The following is a 25,249-nucleotide window of genomic DNA, read 5'->3' on the forward strand; positions in this document are numbered from 1 at the left end:
AACTGTTTCACACAATTGCAAAAGAGACTTTATTAGACGAAAGCATAAATGCCGAGTAATTGGTACCATATAACATGCAACAGAGACGGGCTCAAAAGAAGTGTTGCACCAACCAAAGCTCAAGTGATGCCGCCTGAAGCCTACCATGCTTCGATACACCGCAAATGCTGTTTCCAGCAGTGGCGAATCGGAGGTAATGATTTAGCCAGTTATTTACGGTTTCGTTTTGTAGCATCACAGGACAAAACGCACATTTTGGCAAGCTTGCCAGTGCCCGCAGCCCATCAAAGATAACGGGTAATAACCTCGGTAGACTTCAAAACACGTCAACAATGATAAATAACGAAAGCATCACTCTTTCGCAACAAATGTTGCGATAGCTACACCACAGCACAATGACTCACACTCAGCAGGCAGCTTTGCATGCCTCAAACCAAAAAAACAAAGATCACTTTCTATTAAAGCTTGCTTTAGCGCGCAAACATATATGCATGCACATTTTGTGCATTTTATACCCATCAGGATTAAGTACATGGTCCATGTAATCAAACATGCAGCAAAGAGTGTACAGAAATATTTGCAGTGCAAGAATGAAAACATGAATATTAAAGCACAGATATTTAGCTGACATCTTATTTACAAGGGCCCTGAGCCACATAGGTGACTTTATTATGTACTACTATAGCTGCAAAGCGATGTCCACAGAATGTTATATCAAAGTATTTAAAGGGCCCCTCACCAGGTCTAACCATATGGAACTGACAAACGCAGTGCATACAATGCGTGCTAACGATCGCATTTGCTAGGTATTACAGCCCTACACGCCATGGAAAGCGCTTGAATTTCACACCAAACGTCGCTTGCCCTCCTCCTCGCGGGCACCACGCTGCCAGCCGGAGAGTCGACGTTAATCATGCAAGTGCGCCTACATACACGGTAGTGGTAGTGCTGTGATGTCACTCATAGTGACAAGCAACTTTGAGAATTATTCATGGCAGCATCGGTTATTTGTTTAATCTGTTGCTTCAATAGACGAATGAAAAGTTTATAGAAATAACAAAACATACAAACTGAATGTCTGAGTTTTTCTTTTAATTCGTACCCTAGCAACAGAGATGCACTTCTATTTCGTCTGCTTGTTCCCATGTCATGCAGTCACTTGTGCAGAAAACAACACCACGTCCTTTGCTATTGCGTTCTACCACCACATAAAGCTGTTTCATCCCTTCACACCTGCCGCAGTGCTCGTGAGTGTGGCACTGATTTATACCGCTGCAGAGCGTGGAAAATCGTTCGATGTACGGAATGAGACAGACGCAACAGCTCGTGTGCGAAACTGTCACTGGAAGTGCGCCACCTGGTAAAAACGAGAGAGAAAGAGAGAGAGAGAAAAGGCAGGGCCCATCACATATTTGTCATGCGATTCTCCAGCTCCGGTATGGGAGAAAGCAGGGAAGGAATTTCGCTTACGGTGGCTAGACGGGGCACGTGCAGAGGGTGTCTATGTTGGTGGTGGTGCTCACCTCCTTCGTTGCACTTCAAATATTTGTTCTTGTGGTAGAACACTCCTAAGAGGGCACCTAACAATTTCCAATGTGTAACAAAAATTTGCTATATAGCCCGGTGAGGGGCCTTTAAAGGAGTGAATTATGGGCACGATTGCGAGACACTTCTTTTTCTTTCTGGCCGCTGCATGCCTGTAAAGTCAACAAGCAACCCAAGGCTATGCGCTGAAAATTGGTCAGGTTGCTTAGCAACCTTGTCAGGCAGTGCTGATAAGCAGTGAACAAAGTCGATGTTTGTGGTTAAGATGTGTATGAATGTGAAGCAGCACATACATTTAGTGCCAGCTATTTTAAGACAACTTACAATATAGAGAAATTAGTACAGTATTTGCACAAGTATAACCCAGCTTCCTTAGGGTGTCTGTTTCTTTGAGCTTAAATGTGCACATTGCACAAGATTCTGAACAATGCAGCAAATGTACATCCATTTCCTTCGCTTTAGCATTTGGTGGGTGTGACCATCAAACAAAAGCTATCTGGCAACAAGCCAGCCCTAACCACCACGCATTTTGTCACCGGCTTCCTTGTACAGCCCAGGATGCAATGTTGTGCAACATGGTGCAATAATGGGAAGATGGCAGAACGGCTGAAACACAGCGCACAACAGTGGCAGCCATAGTAAGGCTGAGAAGGGAGCCAACTCAGTCTGCAGCATTTACAGGTTATGGTTGAAACAAGTAAGTTTAAATGCTCACAGCCATTAAATATGCGAATAGCTACCCATGCTTCTTTCATTTTGCTAAGCCCTTGGCTGCAGCCATTGTATATGCAGCATCAATTGCTGTTTTAAACCTAAAGACTTGGATCATTAATTCTTTAGCACAGACAGAAAAAAGAAGACTCGGCTCTAATGTTAAATTTCTAGCCACGTTATATTCACGCAAATACAGAAATAATTTACCCAGAATGCTCTCAAGCAGGCATCTTACCTATGGAACATTTGCAAATGATCACCTGCAAAGGGAGTGCAAACAGCATGTGAACACCCGACTACTATAAGGTGAAAAAGTTACACCTCTAATCCACAAGATCACACGACATTTGCACTCAATTAATTTGTCTACATTTATTGGTACAAAACAACTCTTTGGGGGAAATGGAATAGAAACACTCTAATGCAAGCGAAAATATGAAACCATAAAAAAAGAAGCATTGCTGGAGCACAAGCATGCATAGGCAGGTGGTCATGGTCCTAGTTTCCAAATGACATCGAAAACATCACTACTAGAAAACATCATACGTTGAACACCTTCCTGAAATATTATATTATACGTTATATCATAAACATTTCATTACAAGGCATTACACAAAGTCATTTGCAGAAGAGATTAAAGTTACAAGCGCACACATCAGGACCAACTCACCTCTTTAATTGTACGCGGCAAGATCATTGCCACTTAGGGCCATTGGATTCAGAGACTCGCTGCGCTGTCCAATCACGTCACTCATATTGCAGGCTGCAGTGCACACACAAGCTGCCTTGCAGCTTGCAACACTGCCTAGCCCACGACTGTCTATCAATCTTCGCACTGTCTTTCGGTTCGCATCAAATGTCACCAAGATAGCGTGCACTCCACAATTTGACAAACCTTTCACCGGATGTTTCAGGCACTGTCCCACAGGACTGTCCCACTGTCCCAATAGTAGAGGGCCAAACTGCACATACTCAGTAAAAGGGAATAACTCCCCCCCCCACTGAGAAAAAAAGAAAACACGTGTCTCTTGATCACACTTGTCACATGTCTCCCAGTCACACTCGTCACAGGTCTCCCGGTCACACTCGTCACACATCTCCCGGTCACACTTGTCACATGTCTCCCAATCGTGGCAGACCGGTCCCCGGCTGTCTAGGCCTTCCTGAGCTCCGCGACAATGTCGCCGTACGTCTCTCCAAACACCGCCCTGTTGTGCGTCACAAGCCTGAGGAACTGACCCGTGATGGTCGTCAGCTCTTTCTCGAGAGCCGACAGACCCGGAGGAATCTGGGTGGGCCGCACCGACCCAGAGGAAATTGCCGCTTTGATGAAGTCCAGGACACGCATCACTGCAAATGGATCGGCAGAGCTCACTCAGAAGCGCACATGGCCTACGGATGCTTTCTGTAAGGTATTAGGGTTTTGTATGGGACCTTTTGTGTGAATAATTCCGTACAGTTTGTGGGCGTTTTACAGATCCTTCTGCGAGATACATGAGGTATGCTCAAGTGAGCTGCATAAAAGATAAAGCAGCTTTTTTTGTTTTCATTAAACTGGAATAGTAGCCATTAGTTATTCCTCGTCTACTTTGCCACTGTTTGTCCAATACAAACATTCATCACCCAGCTTATGTTTCCTTGTTGCCCACTACAGGTAGCTGTAATAGGATGGGCAAGCTACAGGAAAAACAGCACCAGGGCATCATGTCACAGAGCATTTATCTGCAATAATAAGGCAAATTCAAGCATCTGAGTAAGAAGACAATTCGCTCAAAATAGAAGGACATGCAAACATCACCTCTTGTCATATGGCAAATAAACAGCACAAATATACAATAAAAGACCAGGACACAGGAGACAGCACTTTGTACCGTGTCGTGATGTGCTGTGTCCTTTAAATGGGCACTGCAACACTTGTTTAACACTGTAAGAAAACATTTCTATTGCTAAACGATGTTGCCATAAATGCACAAGCAAAATATCATTTTGCAGCATACCAGAAGGGACCCTATAATGTCGGATAAAATCATTCACTCTCTACAGCAACGTTTAGATAGAAAAAAAAAACATATTTATAGCATGTCTCGAGTGCCATGTTCCTTTGCCACTCTCCAGCATCCTTTGCAAGACGCCAACCTTGAAGTGTTACCATAAGTGCACCGCGGAAAGGCAGCCGGTATCCGAGCATACACAAACTCGACCCCATTCGGCAATGCCGGAACGCCTAGAGACAAATGCCTACAACACGCGCTAAAGAAACCTCCTCCGTAGTGCCTAGGCAGAATCAGACATTTAAGGAGCAAAAGCCCCCCAGATTTTCTATCTTGCGGCCACCTTTACTCGTGCCTGCGCAGAAGCGGCTGGCAATCTCTCAAATGAAGGTCTCGTGTGCTCCCGCAAAGGTTGCAGAAGATAGTGCCAGCCTTTCCTCCCCGCCCCCGTAAGAACCACTTCTCTCGCATGTTGTTCTCCCTCATGGGTTGCAGAATCAAGCGTCTTTCCTTTCTTTAGATCACTATCATCATCATCGTCCTCCTGTTGCTCGCTGGCTTCTTATTCAGTGCAGTTCTTCTGCGAACAGCTTAATCGCTCGCGTTCGTTTTTGTTGGTTGTGTCGAAGTCATTCCAGGCCACACGGTTTCTCAACTTCGCTTGACTCGCCACCGAAACGGAAGATGTCTGATCTACCCACTGATTATGGCAATGCACGCCGTTGCCGGTGAAAAGAAGGTGCACGGCTATAGATTTGGAAACGAAGTGCTTCTAACCGATGAGACGATCATCGCGAACATGCTTGCATCGGATAGCGACAGCGATGACGACAGTGATGATGCGGTAGGGCAGGCTGCCTCAACGTTGTCCTCACAGGAGGCCCGGCATGATTCAGACCCTCCTGGGCTTTGTTTTCGTGAGGAACCTTCCGCTGCACTAGGTGGAGTGCTTGGATGCCTTGGAGAAGGATGTCGGCAAGCTTCACGTAAAGCATGCATGGCTGACAGACATAGGCTTTTCTCGTACAAGCCAGTACGTGCTCAGATGCTGGCGATCTCTCCTCAGTGTTTCTTCTGGATTTCTGAAGCTGACAGGCTGCCGTGGTAGCCTTCTCGCAATATTTAAAAGGCCCCTTTTGGGGCCACCAAATTGATGCCTCGGCGGTACTCGCATATCGCTTGCCACCCGTGACACCCCTTTGCAGTTGTTATAGCAGTGCCATCCTTTAATGTCGACAGCTGCAGCTTGTTGCATGCGATCGGAGTACCCAGGAGGCAGTTAAACGAGTGAACACAATCAGCAGCCGGGGGAAGGAAGAAGGTGGGGAGGGGCACTGGCCTCCCTGCCTATATACTTTTCTCATATCTGCCATCCCCCTATTTTGATTTTTTTCATGCAACCTGGTTATAACAAGTATCAGTTATAACAATGGAATTTTTGCGGTACTTGAATATTGTTACAAGTGGGTTTGACTGTACTTCGCTATCACTAACATGGCTTTGCCTTTCTAGCAAAACCAATATGGCTGTTTTTTTATTTTTATTATTTTGCTGTGAGCCCAAGAATTAACGCTGCTGCATATAAATGCTATTCATATTGATTTCAAGTGAATCTGGCTTGGCCTCATTTTGGTTACAGAATGGACTATATATATGACTTCTGCTAGTTAGCTACCTCCTTCTCTTTAAAAAATATAATAAACTTTGTCCTATGTATAAATGTAAATATATTGGGTTTGTGCATGGTGCTGCCAGTGAAAATTTTTTAAAAAATGTTGAAGTTAGAAAATACGGATGAGATAGCCACCGCCACTGTTTTTAGTGTGCTTGTCCTCTTATTGCCAGTATTTGCAGAAATAAAGCAAAGGTACGAATTAAAAGCTGTGCACATCGCACCAACAATGAGGCAGTAAGCTGTTAGTCACAATAAAATTTTTAAGTGAAAAGGTAAAAAAGAAACCTCAAATGATGTAGGCAACAGAACTCTGGTAATCACACTCTTGGGGGGGGGGGGAGGGGGGGGCGACTTCTGCCCTCTGGCTGTTCTTAGTGATCAGCCTCCTGTGCGATCTCACCGATGCCCTGATCATACGGCCACTTTGTGGCTCCAACGCAGGTTGTGTTGCTGGCTTCCCGATACAATCGCAGCCGCACAAACTCCAAGATGACCTCCAATGTGGAGCGGGTAAAACATTATACGAGAGACAAAAATTGCGGATTACTGACTAAAAGAACATGCGCAAAGGAGGTGTTGTTAATTCAAGTGAGGTGTGTGCAAGGTAGCTTTTATTTCATAGCCATTTACAACTAGATTTGAAAGCAAGAAATTTTGGACACAGGTTGCGTTGTGAAGCTATCCTTGACAGCGTTACTGTGCAAAGGAAAGAAAGGCTGCCACATGGGAAACATTGTTGGGCAATGAAGCCATATGCAAGGAACTCACAGAGCAGCTTCCGGACATGGTGCTCAGGGGAGGTCATGACGACAATCTGGTCGTAGAGCACGCGCTCCTGGCTGATTTGGAGCTGGTTGAAGCCATGCTTCTGCAAGCACTCCTGCACTTCTTTGATGACCTGACTGGCCACACTTTTGAGGGTCTCCCTCAGCTCCTCTTCACTGCATAGGAAAAGGGGGTTGCGTGAAGGCATACTGTCACTCGTAGATTGTTTTACTTTTTGCTAGCGACTCTGTTTAACCGAATTATCAGTTATCATTCCACGCAAGAAACCCCTTCTCTATTTGAAGTTTTCTTGAATGTTCTCACTGATTCTGTAGTGAAGGAGACTTTGTCTAATCATATTGCATGAGCACAAGCACAAGCAATAACTTTGGGATGTACGATGAGACTACATGTATAACTGTATAGTCTCGCAGTATAACTGCATCAAAACTCTCAGTAGAAACCGAGAGTTTTGAAATTTAATGAAATCCAATCAGAACCAGACACACACCACTAATCATTCAAAAAGAATGGCAAGGCAAGGATGAAAACTAGCCTTCGCTACTTTCAGTATGAAAGAGGTGCTGGCAACGTACCAAACGAAAGCATCCCACTTTCTGCTTGTCTCGACGACCAAATTATTATACGGTCATGCAGACAAAGTCTAAAATACTAAAAGGAGAGTTATAGAATGCTGCTGAACTGGCGATTCTCCTTGTACATTATGCCTAAGGGACGAGGGACAGTGCCTAAATAATTTAGCGCATCTGCATTACAGGCATCTGAATTGTCAGCCAGCAATTGCACCTTTTTATGCACCTTTAGTATGACAACAACCATAGCCCGTATGCCCTGCAGACAGGATTTACAACACCAAATTATACATGCCTGCAGTTGACAGAGCCTTCGAGGAGAAGCTGCGTGTGACTCTTGAGGTCGTCCTTGAAGTCGGAGATGCCCTGCAGCACGGCGCCCCCTAGTCGGTAGGTGATGCTCAGAATGCTGGCTACCAGGGCAGCCAGGTGCACCTTGTCCTTCAGCCCTCTGTAGCGGGCCTCATCTAGCCGCAAGGTCTTTTCGCAAATAAAAGAACAAGAGACAAAGGGTTTGAACCACAGGTCCGCACAATTGGCGGACACTGGCTCGCCAATGCGTTCACAGGATGTGTGCACCAGTCACTCACTCTCGTGTACACTCACACTAGTCAGCAGTCACTCAACTGCCGCCCGCTCACACTTACCAGAGCTCCCTCACATTCACAGTCACTTCCATGCACACCACCCCCTGGCACCTACTTTGACTCACACTCAAGTTCACTCCCATCAACAAGCACTCACTCCAATACATACTCACGCCATTTAGATGTGCCGACAGTCACTTAACCTACGTTTACTCAACATTGCTGTCACTGGCATGCGTTCATGCTGACGTTAACTGGCACTCACTCCTGTTGGTGCTGATGTCCACTCGCACCCTTCGACACTAATTGACGCTCTATCTCATGCCAGTGAAGTGAGCGTAAAGCAAGCATGAATAGGTGTACTTGTGAGTCAGTATGCTGACCTATGGTTTGAACGCACGAGGGAGTGAAGTCAGCTTTGAAGTGAAATGGCCCAAGCAAGCCACTGTGCAGTGAGTGGAAGCTAACGTAGCAATACAGTTGAACTTTGTTATACTGAAGCCATCAGCAACACAAAAAATACCTATGTGATATCGAATACAGTCGAGCCTATATATAACGGCTCCATTGAAGATGAACTTTCGTTTAAAGAAACGAGACCAGCGTGATCGTCAAAATATGCATTATTTCAATGGCACAAAATAGCACGTATCACAAACGTCTCCGAGTCTTGCTAATCGGTTACAGCAAACAGATGGCGTAAACCCGGCATCATGATGCGAGATAACGATGGCCTCCGACCCCTTTGTGCACGCAGTCTGTTTTCTCGAGCCTCCTCGCAAGCGAACTACCTGTTTCGTGCACCTCTCATGCAAGCTACCCTCTCCCTGCTGACACACGCTGCCCACGAACGTCGGCGTGTGGCTTCCAAAATCGCCCTTCTGCCTGTCCTTGCAACTCTGCTCCCTTCTCCTCAGTCCTGTGGGGTGGGCTACGGCACTGGCCGGTGACTTGAAAGCCCAGGAGTTTCGTTTTCTGGCCGTTACTGGGAGGCGGCACGCCTCTCCACACTAGTGTCCATGCTTCCTTGCTTGATTGTCACATGTGCATGCCTGCTCCATCAATTGCAATGTTTGTTCCCTCTTTTGATGTGCGTGGTGTGAGTTCTTCGTTCTGGTTGGCCCTAAGTTGTATTCAGGATGGCAGAAGGGAATGCCGTGCCTGCAGCAGTCACGAAATGAAAAGTGCTGGACATGGCAACAAAGCGAGCAATTTCGACAGACCTGTCTCGCGGTGCTAAATACTGCGAGTTGGTGAAGAAGTAAAATGTGTCAAAATCAACCATCTCGTCGATTCTAAATGACAAGGAAAAGATTGCCAGCTCCAATGCCGACTCAATGGACAGAAAGTGCCTGCAGAAGGCCACCTACACGGACGTAGAGGATGCGCTGCTCAAGTGGTTTGTTGATGCACGAGCTCGCAACATTCTGATAAGTGGACCAATGATGCTGGGCAAAGCAAAAAGCTTTGCATTGCTGTTAGATTTTCCGGAGTTCTGCAGAGGCAATGGCTGGCTACATCGATTGTCAGCAAAGCGGCTTCAGCAAGTGACCAAGGCATTGCCACTTGACTTGTAACAAACAGAGCCATTACTGCAAGCTACACGGAGCAAGACGTGTATAACGCAGACAAAACTGCATTATTTTATCAGATGCTGCTGGACAAAATGCAAGCCATGAAAGGAGACTCATGCGCTGGCAGCAAACACAGTAAAGTGCATGTTACAGTACTTCTGTGCACTAATGGGGATGGCAGCGAGCAGCACTTGCCCTTTGCAATCAGAAAATCAAAGGATCCGCATTGCTTTCAGGGCTATGTACCTGTATGCTACAGGCACAATATTAAGACATGGATGACGCGCAACTTTTTCACAGAGTGGCTGGGCGAGTTTGACCACAACATGCAGAGGCAGGGCAGGTGCATGCGGCTCCTGCTCGACAACTACTCAGCGCACCACGTGCGAACTTCTCCGACGGCAGCGACTATGTTTCCTGCCGCCCAATACCACTTCGAAAGTGCAGCCGCTTGATTTGGGCATAACAGGTGCCGTAAGGCATCATGTAGGCACCACATTGTGGAGGGCTTGCTCATCGCTGTCGACTGCCTGGCAGCCAACTTACTGCTTCGAGTTTCCCTGTATTCAGCCGTTGAGGCAGTGAAGGCGGCCTGGGCAGAGGTGATGACTGCTTGCATGCTGAACTGTTTCCACAAGGCCGGCTTCGTCGACCCAGTACCTGATGCCGAGCCCGGTGCTTCCGAAAAATATCAGTCCGGCGGCAATTTGTGGCAGCATGTCGTCAACTCGAACATGAGGGGCCATGACACTGGTTGGGGTGATTTTATTTCTGCTGATGAAGATGCTGATACTGCGGAATTGTGCACGGATGAGGGCATCGTCTGTGAAGTGCTTGACAAGAGTGATGCGGAGGAATCGGATGACAATGGAACTTTGGAGCCAGCACCCATAAGCATGCCTGCAGCAATGGGCTACATACAGGGCGCCAGGCAACTTGCCTATGCCAAGGCCCAGCACGCTTCTGCTTTAACTAAATTGGGCACCACCTCCGTCATATCTGCACTGCAGAAACAGATGAGCCTTCTGGATATAACAAATGGGCGCTGCATGATGCTCAAGTTCGTTATAAGCGGGCTTGACTGTATTCATTACAAATGCAGATGCTGATACCGGCAAAGAAAATCGTAATTAGGAGGTCTGAGCAACCAAAAAAAAAAATGTGAGTGTGAAGCCTGCAGGAGGCCATCAAACAGTTTCTTGTTGATTTTGATAGCCTCACAGCAGCTTGACATGTCGATATGTGGCACGTAGACAACGTTAAACTGCAAACGTCTTTTCCACTGTTAATACGCAATCATGCGGTCGGTGCGGTCACACGGTATTGCACACAGCACAAGAAAGCACGGCACCCATCATTCCACAGTCAGTGTTATCATAAATTGAGATATTCCAGTCCGCACCTCTGGGTAAGGCTCATCATCAGGCCAGGACAGCAGCTCCATGTAGGCGCCCGCCAGGACACTCGAGAAGCCGGGACCCTTGCAGCCAGGTCCATTGATGGGGTCCGGACTGTGCTGGTCACTGAGGTTGCGGAGGTGGTCATAGCTCCGTTTCAGCCACAGCTTGGTGTGGCCGAGCGGGTCGACAGAAGGGTCGGCGGTGGCTTGCGCCTCCAGATACTGCTTGAACTTGTCCTGCTCGTAGGCGACCGAGTGTGTCTGGATGAGTGGCCGAGCCTGCTGGATGGTGAAGTTGGCCATGTCGATCTTCATCAGGTCAAGCTGCTCCATGATTCCCCTGGTAAAGGCGCCACCAAAACTGTTACAATCTTTGTTGCGGCACCAACTATACAGACACTTCGGCCGCACTCGTGGCACCAGAATCACGTCTCCACTTCAAGCGGCAAAACAATGAGAATAAAAAATGCAGGTCCAACTCGGTGCTGGAATCTAAATTATGCAAAGCTTGCTTGAGTTATCGAGGCAGCAGTCGTAGCAGAGGACAAGAGCACAGCCTCGATGCCTGTGGCTGTTAGCGCTCCGAGTACATTTCCTTAGCCATTCCAGTTTCATTGTTGAACCTTTGGAAAAGCCACTTCACCCTTCATTTTCTTTGTCGCAAGGACAGTGGTTCCCCAAGCCCAGTTCTTAGTTCCTTATGGTGACACCCTGCATTCTTCTACACCAGCCCAAGGGAAACGTGGCTGCCTTGTTTCATATTTTTTTCCCAGTTGACAAATCAAAGTGGTTTCCAATGGATTCCACATAGGGCAAGAATATTCTAATATTGGTCTAACACAATTAAGTAAGTGTATGCAGCCTTCTTCAAGTCAGACGCACAGTGTTCTGGGCAGCCAAGATCATGGAATGTCTTAAGCAGCCGAGTTAAAACAGGTTCAGCACAAACACACTGCTGCTCTTCCACCATTTTTTAGCATTTGCCACATGCACACCAACCCGCTGAGCATAGTTATGATGCACTGTCAACACAGTGTTGACTGATGCGTCCATCTCGCATGCAACAATTACGCCGTTGTTATTATGAATGAAATGTGCATGACGAGGCTTGCAATTCAGCCAGAAACTACATGCAACACATTCCAGCTGGAATTACCTCGCTATACAAAGTGCAGAACGAACACAGCAATGCCTGGTGATCCCACACCAAAAAGAAAATGAATTCGAAAATATGTTTAGGGTGCTTGCAGAAAACCCAATTTAATGCCATAAGATCTCTCTGTGTCAGCCACTTCTCCATTATTTTACTAGTGGTTTCACCAGAAGCAATTAGTTCTCATCTCGTTCATCCAAATGTGCTCAATGAATCTCAATGAATTTTACAAACAACATACCGCTTTGCCTCAGACTTTTTTTAGGATATCTGTTTACAGACTGATCAAATTCCTGAGGACGGTTTATGAGTCTCCGATTTATATGCCCCAGAAGGCCCAAAACTGTCCGAGATGCTGCACACACCAATGCTCAATGGCTGAAACACCCCTTCTGGCAGTTTTGGGTGACAAATCAGAGAGGACCAATATTCTTTGGACATTATAAAACAACCTGCCGTGGCTGCTCAGTGGCTATGGTGTTGGGCTGCTGAGCACGAGGTCGCGGGATCGAATCCCAGCCACGGCGGCCGCATTTCACTGGAGGCGAAGCGCGAAAACACCTGTGTACTAAGATTTAGGTGCACGTTAAAGAACCCCAGGTGGTCAAAATTTCTGGAGTCCTCCACTACAGCGTGACTCATAATCAGAAAGTGGTTCTGGCACGTAAGACCCCATAATTTAATGTTTTAACATTATAAAACACTAAGTTAGTCATTTAAATTGGGCCCTACACAGCATTTAACTAATTTAGTCAAATCTTCAGCATTGCAAAACTTGAGTGTCTGGTACATGATACTCAACACAGCTGTGTTGTAAAAAAAAAATGAAATTCCTCGTCTTCATTGCTGGTGGTTAGCACTTTACATTCTACTGCTGAATTTTCATTTGCTCCTTTCTCACCAAAGTTCCCGCGCGCACACGAAGCAGACGACGGACGCTCCTCTCACCTGAAGAGCGGCACGACCTCCTTGATCTCAAGCAACTCCTTGATGCTGGCGTCCCGGATTGGCGCGCACATGCGAGCCATCAGTGAGATGACGTGCCGTGCATAAGCCAGGAAGTCGAGGGTGCCGTGCTCTGCCTGCTGGCGGATGAGCTCAATGTCGAGCACCTGCTCAATCTCCTCGCGCAGTCGTCCGCTGTACGGCATCACCAGGCCCAGCAGACCCTGCAGGCATGTCAGATCATACATTTTGCCTAACCTCAATTGGCTTAAGGTAACGTAGTACACATTACACTTGTGCCCTCTCTACAGATCACATTTAAAAGGTGCCAAGTAGGTTTCAATGTTTTGAGTGAACAATCAGTCTGCCTGTTCTGCTTAGGCTGCTCTAGCTCGCCAGTGAGAGAGACAAACGTTCTTGACACGAAGCTGAAAATAATGACATGTTACAGTAAAACCTCGTTAAACCGTACCCGCTTAAACAGCAGTTTCGTTTTAAAAGTAGTAAAGTCAAATCCCTGACTCAGCAGCCATTGAACATAATGTGTTTTGTATCCGCATAAACCGTACCAGCTTATTGTGCATGGATCAGTTAAAACATAGCATTTCCACTTTTTGTCGCGCAAACACAGTGGTGCGTCGTCTTCATCGGGCGACCCGGCAGAACAACAAGCCTCAGAGATCGGAACGAGGGCCTCCAAGCGCCCTGTGCATTTGCACGTGAAGCCACATTAACATCAACATCATTTCAACGCCGTGCCAAAGAGCGTTGTGGTGTCATGCTAGCGAGGATTCGCGTCATGCCGAAGCTCTGATAAAAAAAGACGCCGGGTGCCCAACATAGAAGAAAAATTTGACATAGTCCGTTCTATTGAATGTGACACGAAAAAGTCGGCGCTGGCACGCGACAGAGATCTGCTGTTCACTACGGTGCGTGGCATTTGGAATGCGAAGTTGCTCGGCAGCGCTGCTGTGACCGTGAAGAGATGTCGGCTAGGAGGTTCGACTTTTCGCCATTGTTGCCTCTGTTGTTGCCGAAGTGTCGACTAGCAGCAGTGATGAGGACGACACGGAAAGCGACAGCACAGGCGATTCAGGCCCGACAGTGGTAGAAGCTGCGCATTACGTCAGCCTCATGAATGCAATAGTCGCGATGAGAACAGGGGCACGATAACGTAACTCTATTCCAAATGAAAAGTATTCCAAACTCCGGCACCCAGCAATAAAAAAGGTGCCCCGAGACTTCTGCCGCACTACTGCGCGCGTGCACGGAGAATACGTAACACCAATGAAGAATCTGCCATGCGAGTGTTTGCCAAGAAAAGGGGGCTGGCTGGCAGGGTTGAAGCTGGCACGCCGCTTCAAGTAAGTTTGAGGTGGCTGTCGTCGTGCTAGGCCGCCACGGCATCAAACGAAAATAACACTATTGTCGTGCGAAGTGAATAAATACTGCATGTTTTTCCCCTTTCATCGCATTCTCTCTGGAGTTCCGTTCTCGACAGGTAAGTGGGCGATCTCATGCTATTTCGGTTAAACAGTACTACCATTTAGTACATACTTCTTTCGAGCTCCGGCCAACTACGGTTTAATGAGGTTTCACTGTACCTTCCAATTTACTGCTCAAGCACTAAAGGTATTTCAACCTCTTCATAATGCATGAAAGCCTCGTGAAAACCGAGCCCGTGTAACGGGCTCGGTTTTCGTGTTGAGCCCCTGCCTTGGCTCTTGAGTAGCTTCTCGGAGCCAACCAGTCTTTATGTAACAATGTAAATAAATGTCTTGCTTTTGTTTTGCATTACCTCCTCCTTGCCCAGGCAATGTTCAATGATCATCCTGGTCCAACTCTAGGCCATGGGCTAGCATACATTACAGGGGTAGACCCCTGACAACAAGGCCTGGCACAATACAAGGACATGAATTAATAAGTCCAAGTCATCGCAGTAAGCTCAGCAGGCTATTTCCTATCTGAATCTAATGCAAATCCAGCTGTAGAATTTGCAAAGCACAAAGCAAGAAACAAAATAATAACAGTAATAAGACAATGCTTACCTCCTTTGTATCCTCCAGCAGCCGCATGGCTTGGTCATAATTTGGCGGATCCTCACTGAGCTGTTTCTCGAGGATGTCCCAGAAAGCTTTATGCAGGGTTTCCTTCACCAGCTGCTCCAGGCTTTGCAAAGAAAGCACAGGCTAAGCATGAGTGTGTATCAAACATTATGGAGAAGGTACCCAAAGGAAGTTCTAAGACAACTGCGTGAAATTCAAAACTGACGACAAAATGACGAAAACAATTGACAGCACCGATGAAACCAAAACCAACACAAGTATTAGAGTAAATGAAATTTAGGGCACCGTGACACTTCTAATTTTTTTTTCATACAAGTTAAATGGTTTGGACATTCATTTAACACAAGCAAACAGCAAGTGAAAAATGGAATGTCAAATACTCGTTTGAAATTCTGCAGCCATCATCATCACAGTAGTCACCATAATCATCCTCTACACCCACAACAGGATGAAGGCCTGCTGTAGACTTAGGTAGGCTGATGATGACACAAGGTGCTCCAACATACCAAAAAAAGTGCAGATGACAAGACAGAAAGAAGCTATACCCCACATCGTGTGCGTTGTCTCGTTCCTTCCGAATGTCTGCCTCGTCCAAACTGTCTCAAAATATCATTTCTATATACTAATAAGCACAACTTCACACACCCATTCCGAGCTCAGCTTGGCCGGAAAGCCTAATGCCAGCACGATGAATTTTCGCCGCTTAACAAATCGCTATAGGTTATTGGATGGAAGGCCATGCCCTTGCAGCTTTATAGGCACTCACATAAATGCAATGCAAAATGAAAAGCACCTTTTCTGATATACCAAGCATGCAGGTGCACAAAATTTGTACCTGTTTTGTGGATACTCTGTCTTCTTCAGCTCAAAAGAGTCTTCCATAGCTATTTCGTGAGCCAGGGCCATGTTTGTCATCTCGTCGGCAGTCTTCATGATTTGGTCCAACGAGACGAACTTCGGTGGGGACTCTGGACAGATGAAAGACATCAAAGGTGAACTCCCCTAATACCTATGCACCCTAGCAAGAAAAGATAGTGTACTCATCATCATCATCAGCCTGGTTACGCCCACTGCAGGGCAAAGACCTCTCCCATACTTCTCCAACTACCCCAGTCATGTACTAATTCTGGCCATGTTGTTCCTGCTAACTTCTTAATCTCATCCACCCACCTAACTTTCTGCTGCCCACTGCTACGCTTCCCTTGGAATCCACTCCGTAACCCTTAATGACCATCGGTTATCTTCCTTCCTCATTACATGTCCTGCCCATGCCCCATTTCTTTTTCTTGATTTCAACTAAGATGTCATTAACTAGCGTTTGTTCCCTCACCCAATCTGCTCTTTTCTTATCCCTTAACGTTACACCCATCATTCTTCTTTCCATAGCTCGTCGCATCATCGTCAATTTAAGTAGAACCCTTTTCGTAAGCCTCCAGGTTTCTGCCCCATACGTGAGTACTGGTAAGACATAGCTGTTATACACTCTTCTCTTGAGGGATAATGGCAACATGCTGTTCATGATCTGAGAATGTCTGCCAAATGCACCCCAGCCGATTCTTACTCTTCTCATTACTTCATTTTCGATCCGCGGTCACTACCTGCCTTAAGTAGATGCATTCCCTTACCACTTCCAGTGCGTCGCTACCTATCGTAAACGGCTGTTCTCTTTCGAGACTGTTAAACATTACTTTAGTTTTCTGCAGATTAATTTTTAGACCCACCCTTCTGCTTTGCCTCTCCAGGTCACTGAGCATGCATTGCAATTGGTCGCCTGAGTTACTAAGCAAGGCAATATCATCAGCGAATCGCAAGTTACTAAGGTATTCTCCATTAACTCTTATCCCCAATTCTTCCCAATCCAGCTCTCTGAATACCTCCTGTAAACACGCTGTGAATAGCATTGGAGAGATCGTATCTCCCTGCCTAATGCCTTTCTTTATTGGGATTTTGTTGCTGTCTTTATGGAGGACTATGGTGGCTGCGGAGCCACTATAGATGTCTTTCAGTATTTTTACATACGGCTCATCTACACCCTGATTCTGTAATGCCTCTATGACTGCTGAGGTTTCGACTGAATCAAACGCTTTCTCGTAATCAATGAAAGTTATATATAAGGGTTGGTTATATTCTGCACATTTCTATATCACCTGATTGACAGTGTGAATATGGTCTATTGTTGAGTAGCCTTTACGGAATCCTTTGGTTGAGGGAAGTCTAAGGTGTTCCTGATTCTATTTGCAATAACCTTAGTAAATACTTTGTAGGCAACGGACAGTAAGCTGATCAGTCTATAATTTTTCAAGTCTTTGGTGTCCCCTTTTTTATGGATTAGGATTATATTAGCGTTCTTCCAAGATTCCGGTATGCTGGAGGTCATGAGGCATTGCGTATACAGGGTGGCCAGTTTTCCTAGAACAATGTGCCCACCATCCTTCAACAAATCTGGTGTTAGGTACATGATCCTCCCCAGCTGCCTTCCCCCTTTGCATAGCTCCCAAGGCGTTCTTTACTTCTTCCGGCGTTACTTGTGGGATTTCAAATTCCTCTAGACTATTCTCTCTTCTATTATCGTCCTGGGTGCCACTGGTACTGTATAAATCTCTATAAAACTCCTCAGCCACTTGAACTATGTCATCCATATTAGTAATGATACGACCGGCTTTGTCTCTTAAAGCATACATCTGATTCTTGTCTACTCCTAGTTTCTTCTTCACTGCTTTTAGGCTTCCTCCGTTCCTGAGAGCATGTTCAATTTCATCCATATTATACTTCCTTATGTCTGCTGTCTAGGGCTTGCTGATCAACTTGAAAAATTCTGCCAATTCTTTTCTAGCTGTAGGGTTAGAGGCTTTCATACAATGGCATTTCTTAATCAGATTTTTCTTCTCCTGCGATAGCTTACTGGTATCCTGTCTAACGAAGTTACCACCGACTTCTATTGCACACTCCTTAATGTTGCCCATAAGATTGTCGTTCGTTGCATTAACACTAAGGACCTCTTCCTGAGTTAAAGCCGAATACTTGCTCTGTAGCTTGATCCGAAATTCCTCTATTTTCCCTCTTACCGCTAACTCATTGATCGGCTTCTTATGTGTCAGTTTATTCCGTTCCCTCCTCAAGTCTAGGCTAATTCGAGTTCTTACCATCCTATGGTCACCGCAGTGCACCTTACCGAGCACGTCCACATCTTGTATGAAGCCAGGGTTAGCGCAGAGTATAAAGCCTATTTCATTTCTAGTCTCGCCATTCGGGCTCCTCCACATCCACTTTCGGCAATTCCGCTTGCGGAAGAGGGTATTCATTATCCGCATATTTTTCTCTTCTGCAAATTCTACTAATAACTCTCCCCTGCTATTCCTAGAGCCTATGCCATACTCCCCCACTGACTTGTCTCCAGCCTGCTTCATTGAAGTCACCCATCATTATAGTGTATTTTGTTTTGACTTTACCCATCACCGATTGCATGCCTTCATAGAAGCTTTCAACTTCCTGGTCATCATGACTGGATGTAGGGGCATAGACCTGTACGACCTTCAATTTGTACTTCTTATTAAGTTTCACAACAAGACCTGCCACCCTCTCGTTAATGCTACAGAATTCTTGTATAATACCAGCTATATCCTTATTAATCAGGAATCCGACTCCTAGCTCTTGTCTCTCCGCTAAGCCCCGGTAGCACAGGACGTGCCCGCTTTTTAGCACTGTATATGCTTCTTTTGCCCTCCTAACTTCACTGAGCCTTATTATATCCCATTTACTGCCCTCTAATTCCTCCAATAGCACTGCTAGACTCGCCTCACTAGATAACGTTCTAGCGTTAAATGTTGCCAGGTTCAGATTCCAATGGCACCCGCCGTGGTTGCTCAGTGGCTATGGTGTTGGGTTGCTGAGCACGAGGCGGCGCGATCGAATCCCGGCCACGGCGGCCGCATTTCGATGGGGGCAAAATGCGAAAACACCCGTGTACTTAGGTTTAGGTGCACGTTAAAGAACCGCAGGTGGTCGAAATTTCTGGAGTTCCCCACTACGGCGTGCCTCATAATCAGATAGTGGTTTTGGCAAGTAAAACCCCATAATTTTACATTCCAATGGCGGCCTGTCCGGACCCAGGTATTCTTAGCACTCGTAATGCACTCGTAATGCATGTAAAGCCAACCTAATACACCGAATAACCTGTTTAACAAAAAACACACCAGGCACAGCACCAAAGCTTCCTTCTAGGACCAATGGGCCAGGCACAGATGAATCACGAGCCTTCTTCTTGATGGGCGAAGGCTGTTTCACCTCCCCATTTGAGAGCGTCAGACCCTCCATGGCAGACTCTTCACCATTGCTGCTCTCACTGGAGGTGTGGAAGCGAGCACCCTCCTTGGCGGGCATGTGCCCACTGCTTGAGATGTCTCTGCCGCCTGCAGCGCCCTCCTGAGGCTTCGCGGCATCGCCAGTATCATCACTCATGTTGCCGCCTCCAACTGCGGTGGTGGCACACCTTCACTCTCTCGCAGCCGCACCTCGGACTCCAGGTCTGAAAGGCTGAAAGCACAGTGACCTGCAATGGCTACTGGTGCAATAACAAAGGGCAGGGGAATTGAAAGCTGGTAGGGCATTCACCTTTGGTGAAACACTCTGACACACTGACGCTAATAAACAAACAGGTTTCGGACAACAATTACAAATTGTTACAAACACTATTGCAAACACTATGTACATGCTGAGTACTTTTTCTGTCAGGAAAGCGACTGATGTGCAAGGCATAGAAAAATGCTCATGATACCAATCTTCACGGTTTATGAAAACCATCCTGAAGTACACTCTGCACAATCATGAAAGCGAGCACTTTAGTTGTATTCACACAGCCATTCTTGCAAATGTGTCTCAGAAGCCTCACTCAATGCTTATTCGTATATGCACATTGTTCTAGGTGCTCAAGAATACCCCTCACAAAACTTTGTTTTGTGCAGCAACAAGAAAATTTACTGGCTTAAGCAGCAATCTGATGTTCTCTTTCATACTGATGCACCATGTAGAGTTGGCATCAAAAGTTTGCAGGCCACAGGACCAGAGAAAATGGTGAGTTTTCAAGTAGGTTGTGTGACCTTAGCCAATAAAACTGTACAACACTAAATGTGTCAAGGGTTCAACGAAAGTTTGTCTGGTACATCAGGTACCATGATGACGAAGAAGTTGCACACTGACCAAGTCAAGGTGAAAATCATGGAGACGTTTGTATGAGGTTCCTTGGTCACACAGGAACCCATACGGGCTTTGAAACATCCGAGTGTTTCCCCGCAACTTGGTCAGTGACTGCAACATCTTCATCAACACTATGTTCTTCGCATTCGTTAGTGCGGACTATAAACCACAGTGTGCAAAGATTAAACGTATTCTCCGAACAAGTGGCCCGTGAGCGTTCGACCCCGACTATAGATGTAGTAATACCTCACTCGCGCCACGATCGAGGTTACGCGTTCAACCAAAGTGATGTAGCCCAGGCGACCTTGAAGGTACCTTGGCCTCCGGTCCACACAACGGTTCACGAAAAGGTCGCTCCGATCGGCGCGCCACTCCGTGCTTTGGCGAAGGCACGCAGATTCGCCGACCACGCAAGCCCTTTAGCGCGAATGCATGCAGCGTGCGTAGGCGCCGCAAAATTGGCGGTCAGGAAACGGGGAGGCCGTCGTCCTCGAACCCGCGCGGCGCGTTTTGTGTGTCTTTTGTTTGTTCGCGCCAGTTAGCGGCGCAGGCCGGGCGTCTACATCGGCCGTGGTGGCTTTTTCTCTCGCCTGAAAGCCAGCAGGTTACAACAGGCCACCGACACGACTGCATGCCAGCTGACTCACGCTGCAATGCCGTCTGGTTCGATCACGTGCGCGAGGTCTCGCCATTATGAGCCATCGCCCGGCAACTCTCACAAGGCCTGATGTTTTCTGCCAAGTCATTCGGCGTATCGGACGGAGGAAGAGTTTTGCTCTTGACCGCCAAAAGCAAGACAAAAAAAAAAAAAAGAACCGAGAAACCTGTTCCCATGAAGTGTTGCGGGCGGGCTATATAGCGTGGGTTTATTCGAAGAAATGCGAGCCAAAGCGCACGCAAGTCGTCCTCGAGCCGCTGTGCACCTGGCTTCGTATCGTGTCGAAAGTCGCCAATGCAACGAAAGTCTGCGCTTGAGAAACCCGACCGTACGAACCAATAAACAAACCGTCATCGGAGCAAAGATTTTCGACCGCACCACGAAACATTTTATTATTTTTGATTGTTTCTTACCGATCGCATGCACTACGCCGACGCTGCCTTGCTTGTTTCGTTCCCTTTTATTTTCGACAACATTCTTGTTGTTTTGAAGGAACCGCGCACGGCACCTATGAGCTGCGCGCCACTGCGCCTGCGTGAAATTGCTCCCATGGCAACCGACCAATCGATTCGCGCGGCGCGGAATTCAAATGTACAAAACAAGCTCTACTTTTAGAACCACCTATCATTCTTGCAGTATGGATATTCCTCGTGTGTGCCCGCATATCTAGCGGTATGTCTATTAGTAAATCACGCTGTGTTCTTATTTTGCCTATTTTTCTAATCGCGGTGAGGATGAAATGAGAACGTAACTAACACTCCGAAGCTCCAGACGTATAAGTAAGTTTTCATTTGCTAGTTACTGGAATAGACGTCTCCCTCTAAATCGGGTTAAAGTGTGCTTTAGCTTGGCAGACAAGGACAGCCGGGTCAATGTGGTCGACCCTTGTGTTGTAAATTACACGTGTTCTGTTAACTGCACAACGCAACAACGGACCTGCCCACGTGCAACTCCTATGGAAGCAAGTCGATCGCTGGTTCGATCACGATCCTGCGTTACCGCCCTGTGCAATGTCACCGTATCTCAGGAGCTTACAATAACTAACGAACAAAAACAGAACACACTTAGCAGTCCATAGCACGTGGACAACAGTCATGAACGCAAGGAAACCGCGCCCTTGTACATGACGACCTAGATCCCGCGGACGGAATTCAGAGGCGCACGCATCCTGCTGCGAGCTTCAAAGGAAAAAGGGGGGATGAGGCTTATTTTTGGTAACGGCGGGCGCCCGAGAGCGAGAGCTTATATAGGTAGACCAGCCAAGCAAATACAAACATAAGCAGAGGGTACCGCCACCTCCAGTTCCTCAGGTTTCTCACCTACACTTTTTTCTTATACGTATTCGCTTCGGCGAGGTCTTTGAACGGTAGAGTTTTGTTGTGAAACTGGAAGACAGTGAGAATTGGGAGGGAGGGTTTTCCTACCGTGCACTTCCGGCCTCACTGCCGTCGTTAAGACCGTGCAAGCAGCGCGCTCGCCTAGCTCCCCCCCCCCCCCCCTTTCTTGCTCCAAGCTCGCTGTCTCGACCGAAATTGCGCCGCTGACCCAGTTTAACGGTGGTTGCGCGCGCGTCTCCGTGGCGACCTCGCTCTTCGGAAAGAAGAGAGAATTCAACGCGGAAGTTACGTAATCTCAACCTCGAAGTGCAATATGCTGCGCACGCCTGCAACAAGCGTGCAGATTACACGCACGTCACGCGGGCTCCATCAGCCGTCTGGTGAAAGCGCATGCCAGGAACCGTATTTGTACGACGAGCCATTTCGTTTTTCACGTTCTTGTCATCTTATCACATTCGATCTTCATTGGCGTCCTAATGAACTCGAAGTAGGAATGGAAATATCGTTACAAAAATGCGGCCGCAAGTCGTGTGAGTGTGAAGAACAAATGTGTATTATGAAACTAGCTGTGCCCAGAAAAAAAAAAAGAAAAAGGACAGGGTACGCACAAAGCGCAACGATATCGGAGAGCACACCCGGCGATCGTCTGAATCTGATCAGCGGGTCAGGTCAATTAAGCGTGTCGTTTTTTATACGTTACTATCGAAGTTTCCAGCATAACCGGTGGTACCCGCGTGTCTTCCAGAAAGTACTCCACAAGACGCGTCGCGTCGCGCATATATATTACACAAGGTTCGGACGACAACAGACGACGGGTAGAACCATCGATAACATTCGATAAACTTCCGACACACGCATGCAGACGCGTCCTGCGCGTTGAGCGATAACGTTTAAGATTTGTTAGCCGGTGAAGAGCGGTCACCGGGTGAAGATAAAGTAGACGTGTCAATGTGCGACTAATTAAACGACCCACATTCCATATTAAACGCGGCGCATTGTTGCGTCACCCACGAGAAGAAATGGAGAAGAAAGCCTGGTTAACATCGCCGACGTCAAAGCAATAAATTTCAATGAATGATAAATGGTAAGGTTCAACGCTTAAAAAGTGGACGCCTTATATTTCAGCTAACTACATACATTCGTCAAATTCAGCGCGATACAAGACGGGCTTCACTGCAATGTTGTCAAGCAAGACAGTGGAGCACACATCGTCGCCAGCGATTGTGCGCTGAATGCTGGCACACTGAATTAAATAAAGGAAAATATACCAACGATAATGCCGGAAGTGTCAATAAAATGTGTCTACAACATTATCTAACGTCACTATCATACCAGGCCCATCCTTCAGCTCCAAAAAGCCTCGGTTTACTCCAACGTGTCTATTTGTGTGTGACGTCTCTACAATCGAGAGCTCTGCTGAAAAGCTTGCTTCATGACAAATCCGCAGTTCTATTAAAAAATCAAGCACCACGTACGTATGCAGCGTCAAAAATAAAAGTAGGAGCCGCATTGATTTTCACCCACCTACTCGAAGCATTGATCCTTACAGCCTGGGTTGATATATGTAACGATCACTTGCTGTGAAAAGTGATTTGCTCGCCATTGCAGTGATCTGCGATGTACTTGCAACGGTGTGCATGCTTGACTACAACGCTCACTTGTAAGGCCACATTTGCCGTCAAACAATGTCAAAATAATTTGCAAAACGGGTAGATCATGTGGCAATTATTTAAGAGAATATTTTGATAGCGCTTTCTTTAAAATATTTTATCCTGGAAGCGTTTACTGAAAGGCATCTCTCATTCCCGCGCGGCAACGGCTGCAATATACTCGACCGAGATCACTAAAACCTGGAGCCGAGCTTGGCTCCCTCAAGGGCTGCAGAAGACAGCCCCAACCTTTCCTTTCTCACGAACCACTTCTCTCTCACGAGCACCACCCACGAGGAACATGGGCCGAGCGATTTCGTAGCGATGTTTTCTTCTCGCAATTCTATGATCACGCGTCGGCGGAGCGTCGCTCTGACCACTGCGCGGAAAAGGAGTACGTCGCATATCGTTGCAAAATCTCACACGCCAGTTCTCCAACGATCCCGCAAACCGCGAACGAAGATCAGCTGTTCGCACGTCAATGCGCCCCAAGCGAGTGATGAAAACAGCGCAACCAAAAATGACGCTAGGTGTACGCGATGACTGACACCATTTCCTCGTCGCCCATCGGCGATTGGCAAACGCATGCATGGCAAATCGTTGAAAAGAGAAATCTACGACGCTGCTACTCGGTGTAAATGGTTTGGCGCAATGCGCTGGAAACGGATGCACCTACACATATATCTGCGTCGTTCTTGACAAGGTGCGCAGTTATTAGGTGCGCGATAGCAGAGACGAAGCGCGTTCCATATCGCTGTCGATCAAGCCAATACATTCGCCCTCAAAACCACTTAAACCGCTGTGCTGCAGTAGTAATCGGGCTCCTCCAAGCAGCAGCAGAAGCGATTCAAGGTGAATGCGCAGGAAGAATACACTATAATAATCGCAGTTGCATAACAGCAGCTAGCGCTCAAACTGAGCTAGCAAGCTGCAATAAAAACAAAGTACGCTTACTCACCCAAAACGGAAAGGGTCCGCTGCTAACCCTGCTAGCACGGGCTAAACTCTGGCTTGGTCCCAGTGAAAACACTTCTAGGCGTAAGTACCCGCCCCGCGCCACTCAAATAGTGCAGTTTTGGAGAGCTGCAACGGCAAGCACCTGCAACAGCACGCTATCCGAAAGGAAACTCGTCGTCGAGTCGGTCGAATACGCATAACGAAAAATCAGTCGGAAGCACTCAGAAGTTTACGAGGGAAGTGACGTCTAACACCAGAATGTAGACGTCATCTGTCACGTGACGTAAAGTGCTCAGGCTGTAACGCAAGCTTCCGAGCGCTTGCAAATAAATACTATAAAGTACGCAGGCGTAGACGCCCGTAGTGCCAACAATATGCCGGGTACACCATGGACCCTACGATGGATACGGTGCTGTGCTACGATGGACTGCCATGGAGTACACGCTCG

General features: G+C 47.0%; 1 protein-coding gene across 3 annotated transcripts; it reads right to left on the reverse strand.

Annotated features, from left to right (window-relative positions):
• LOC135912260 (T-complex protein 11-like protein 1) lies at nt 1-25,084 on the reverse strand. Of its 3 annotated transcripts, XR_010567594.2 has the most exons (10): nt 24,803-25,083; nt 19,201-19,540; nt 15,843-15,975; nt 14,990-15,110; nt 12,945-13,165; nt 10,847-11,183; nt 7,579-7,763; nt 6,694-6,866; nt 2,930-3,609; nt 1-2,519 (listed from the first exon to the last, which is right to left on the reverse strand). XR_010567594.2 is itself a non-coding variant. In XM_065444670.2 (9 exons), exons 2-9 carry the CDS (start codon nt 19,463-19,465, stop codon nt 3,413-3,415), a joined length of 1,632 nt encoding a protein of 543 aa, XP_065300742.2. In that variant the 5' UTR covers nt 19,466-19,565; nt 24,803-25,084; the 3' UTR covers nt 1-3,412. The 3 variants fall into 3 exon arrangements, 2 of the variants coding, with proteins under 2 accessions (XP_065300742.2, XP_065300740.2); XM_065444670.2 differs by having other exon boundaries at nt 1-3,609; nt 19,201-19,565; nt 24,803-25,084; XM_065444668.2 differs by having other exon boundaries at nt 1-3,609.
• Between the last annotated feature and the right edge of the window lie 165 nt (nt 25,085-25,249).

The sequence above is a fragment of the Dermacentor albipictus genome, chromosome 10 (assembly GCF_038994185.2).
Source record: "Dermacentor albipictus isolate Rhodes 1998 colony chromosome 10, USDA_Dalb.pri_finalv2, whole genome shotgun sequence".
Classification (NCBI taxonomy): Eukaryota; Metazoa; Arthropoda; class Arachnida; order Ixodida; family Ixodidae; genus Dermacentor; species Dermacentor albipictus.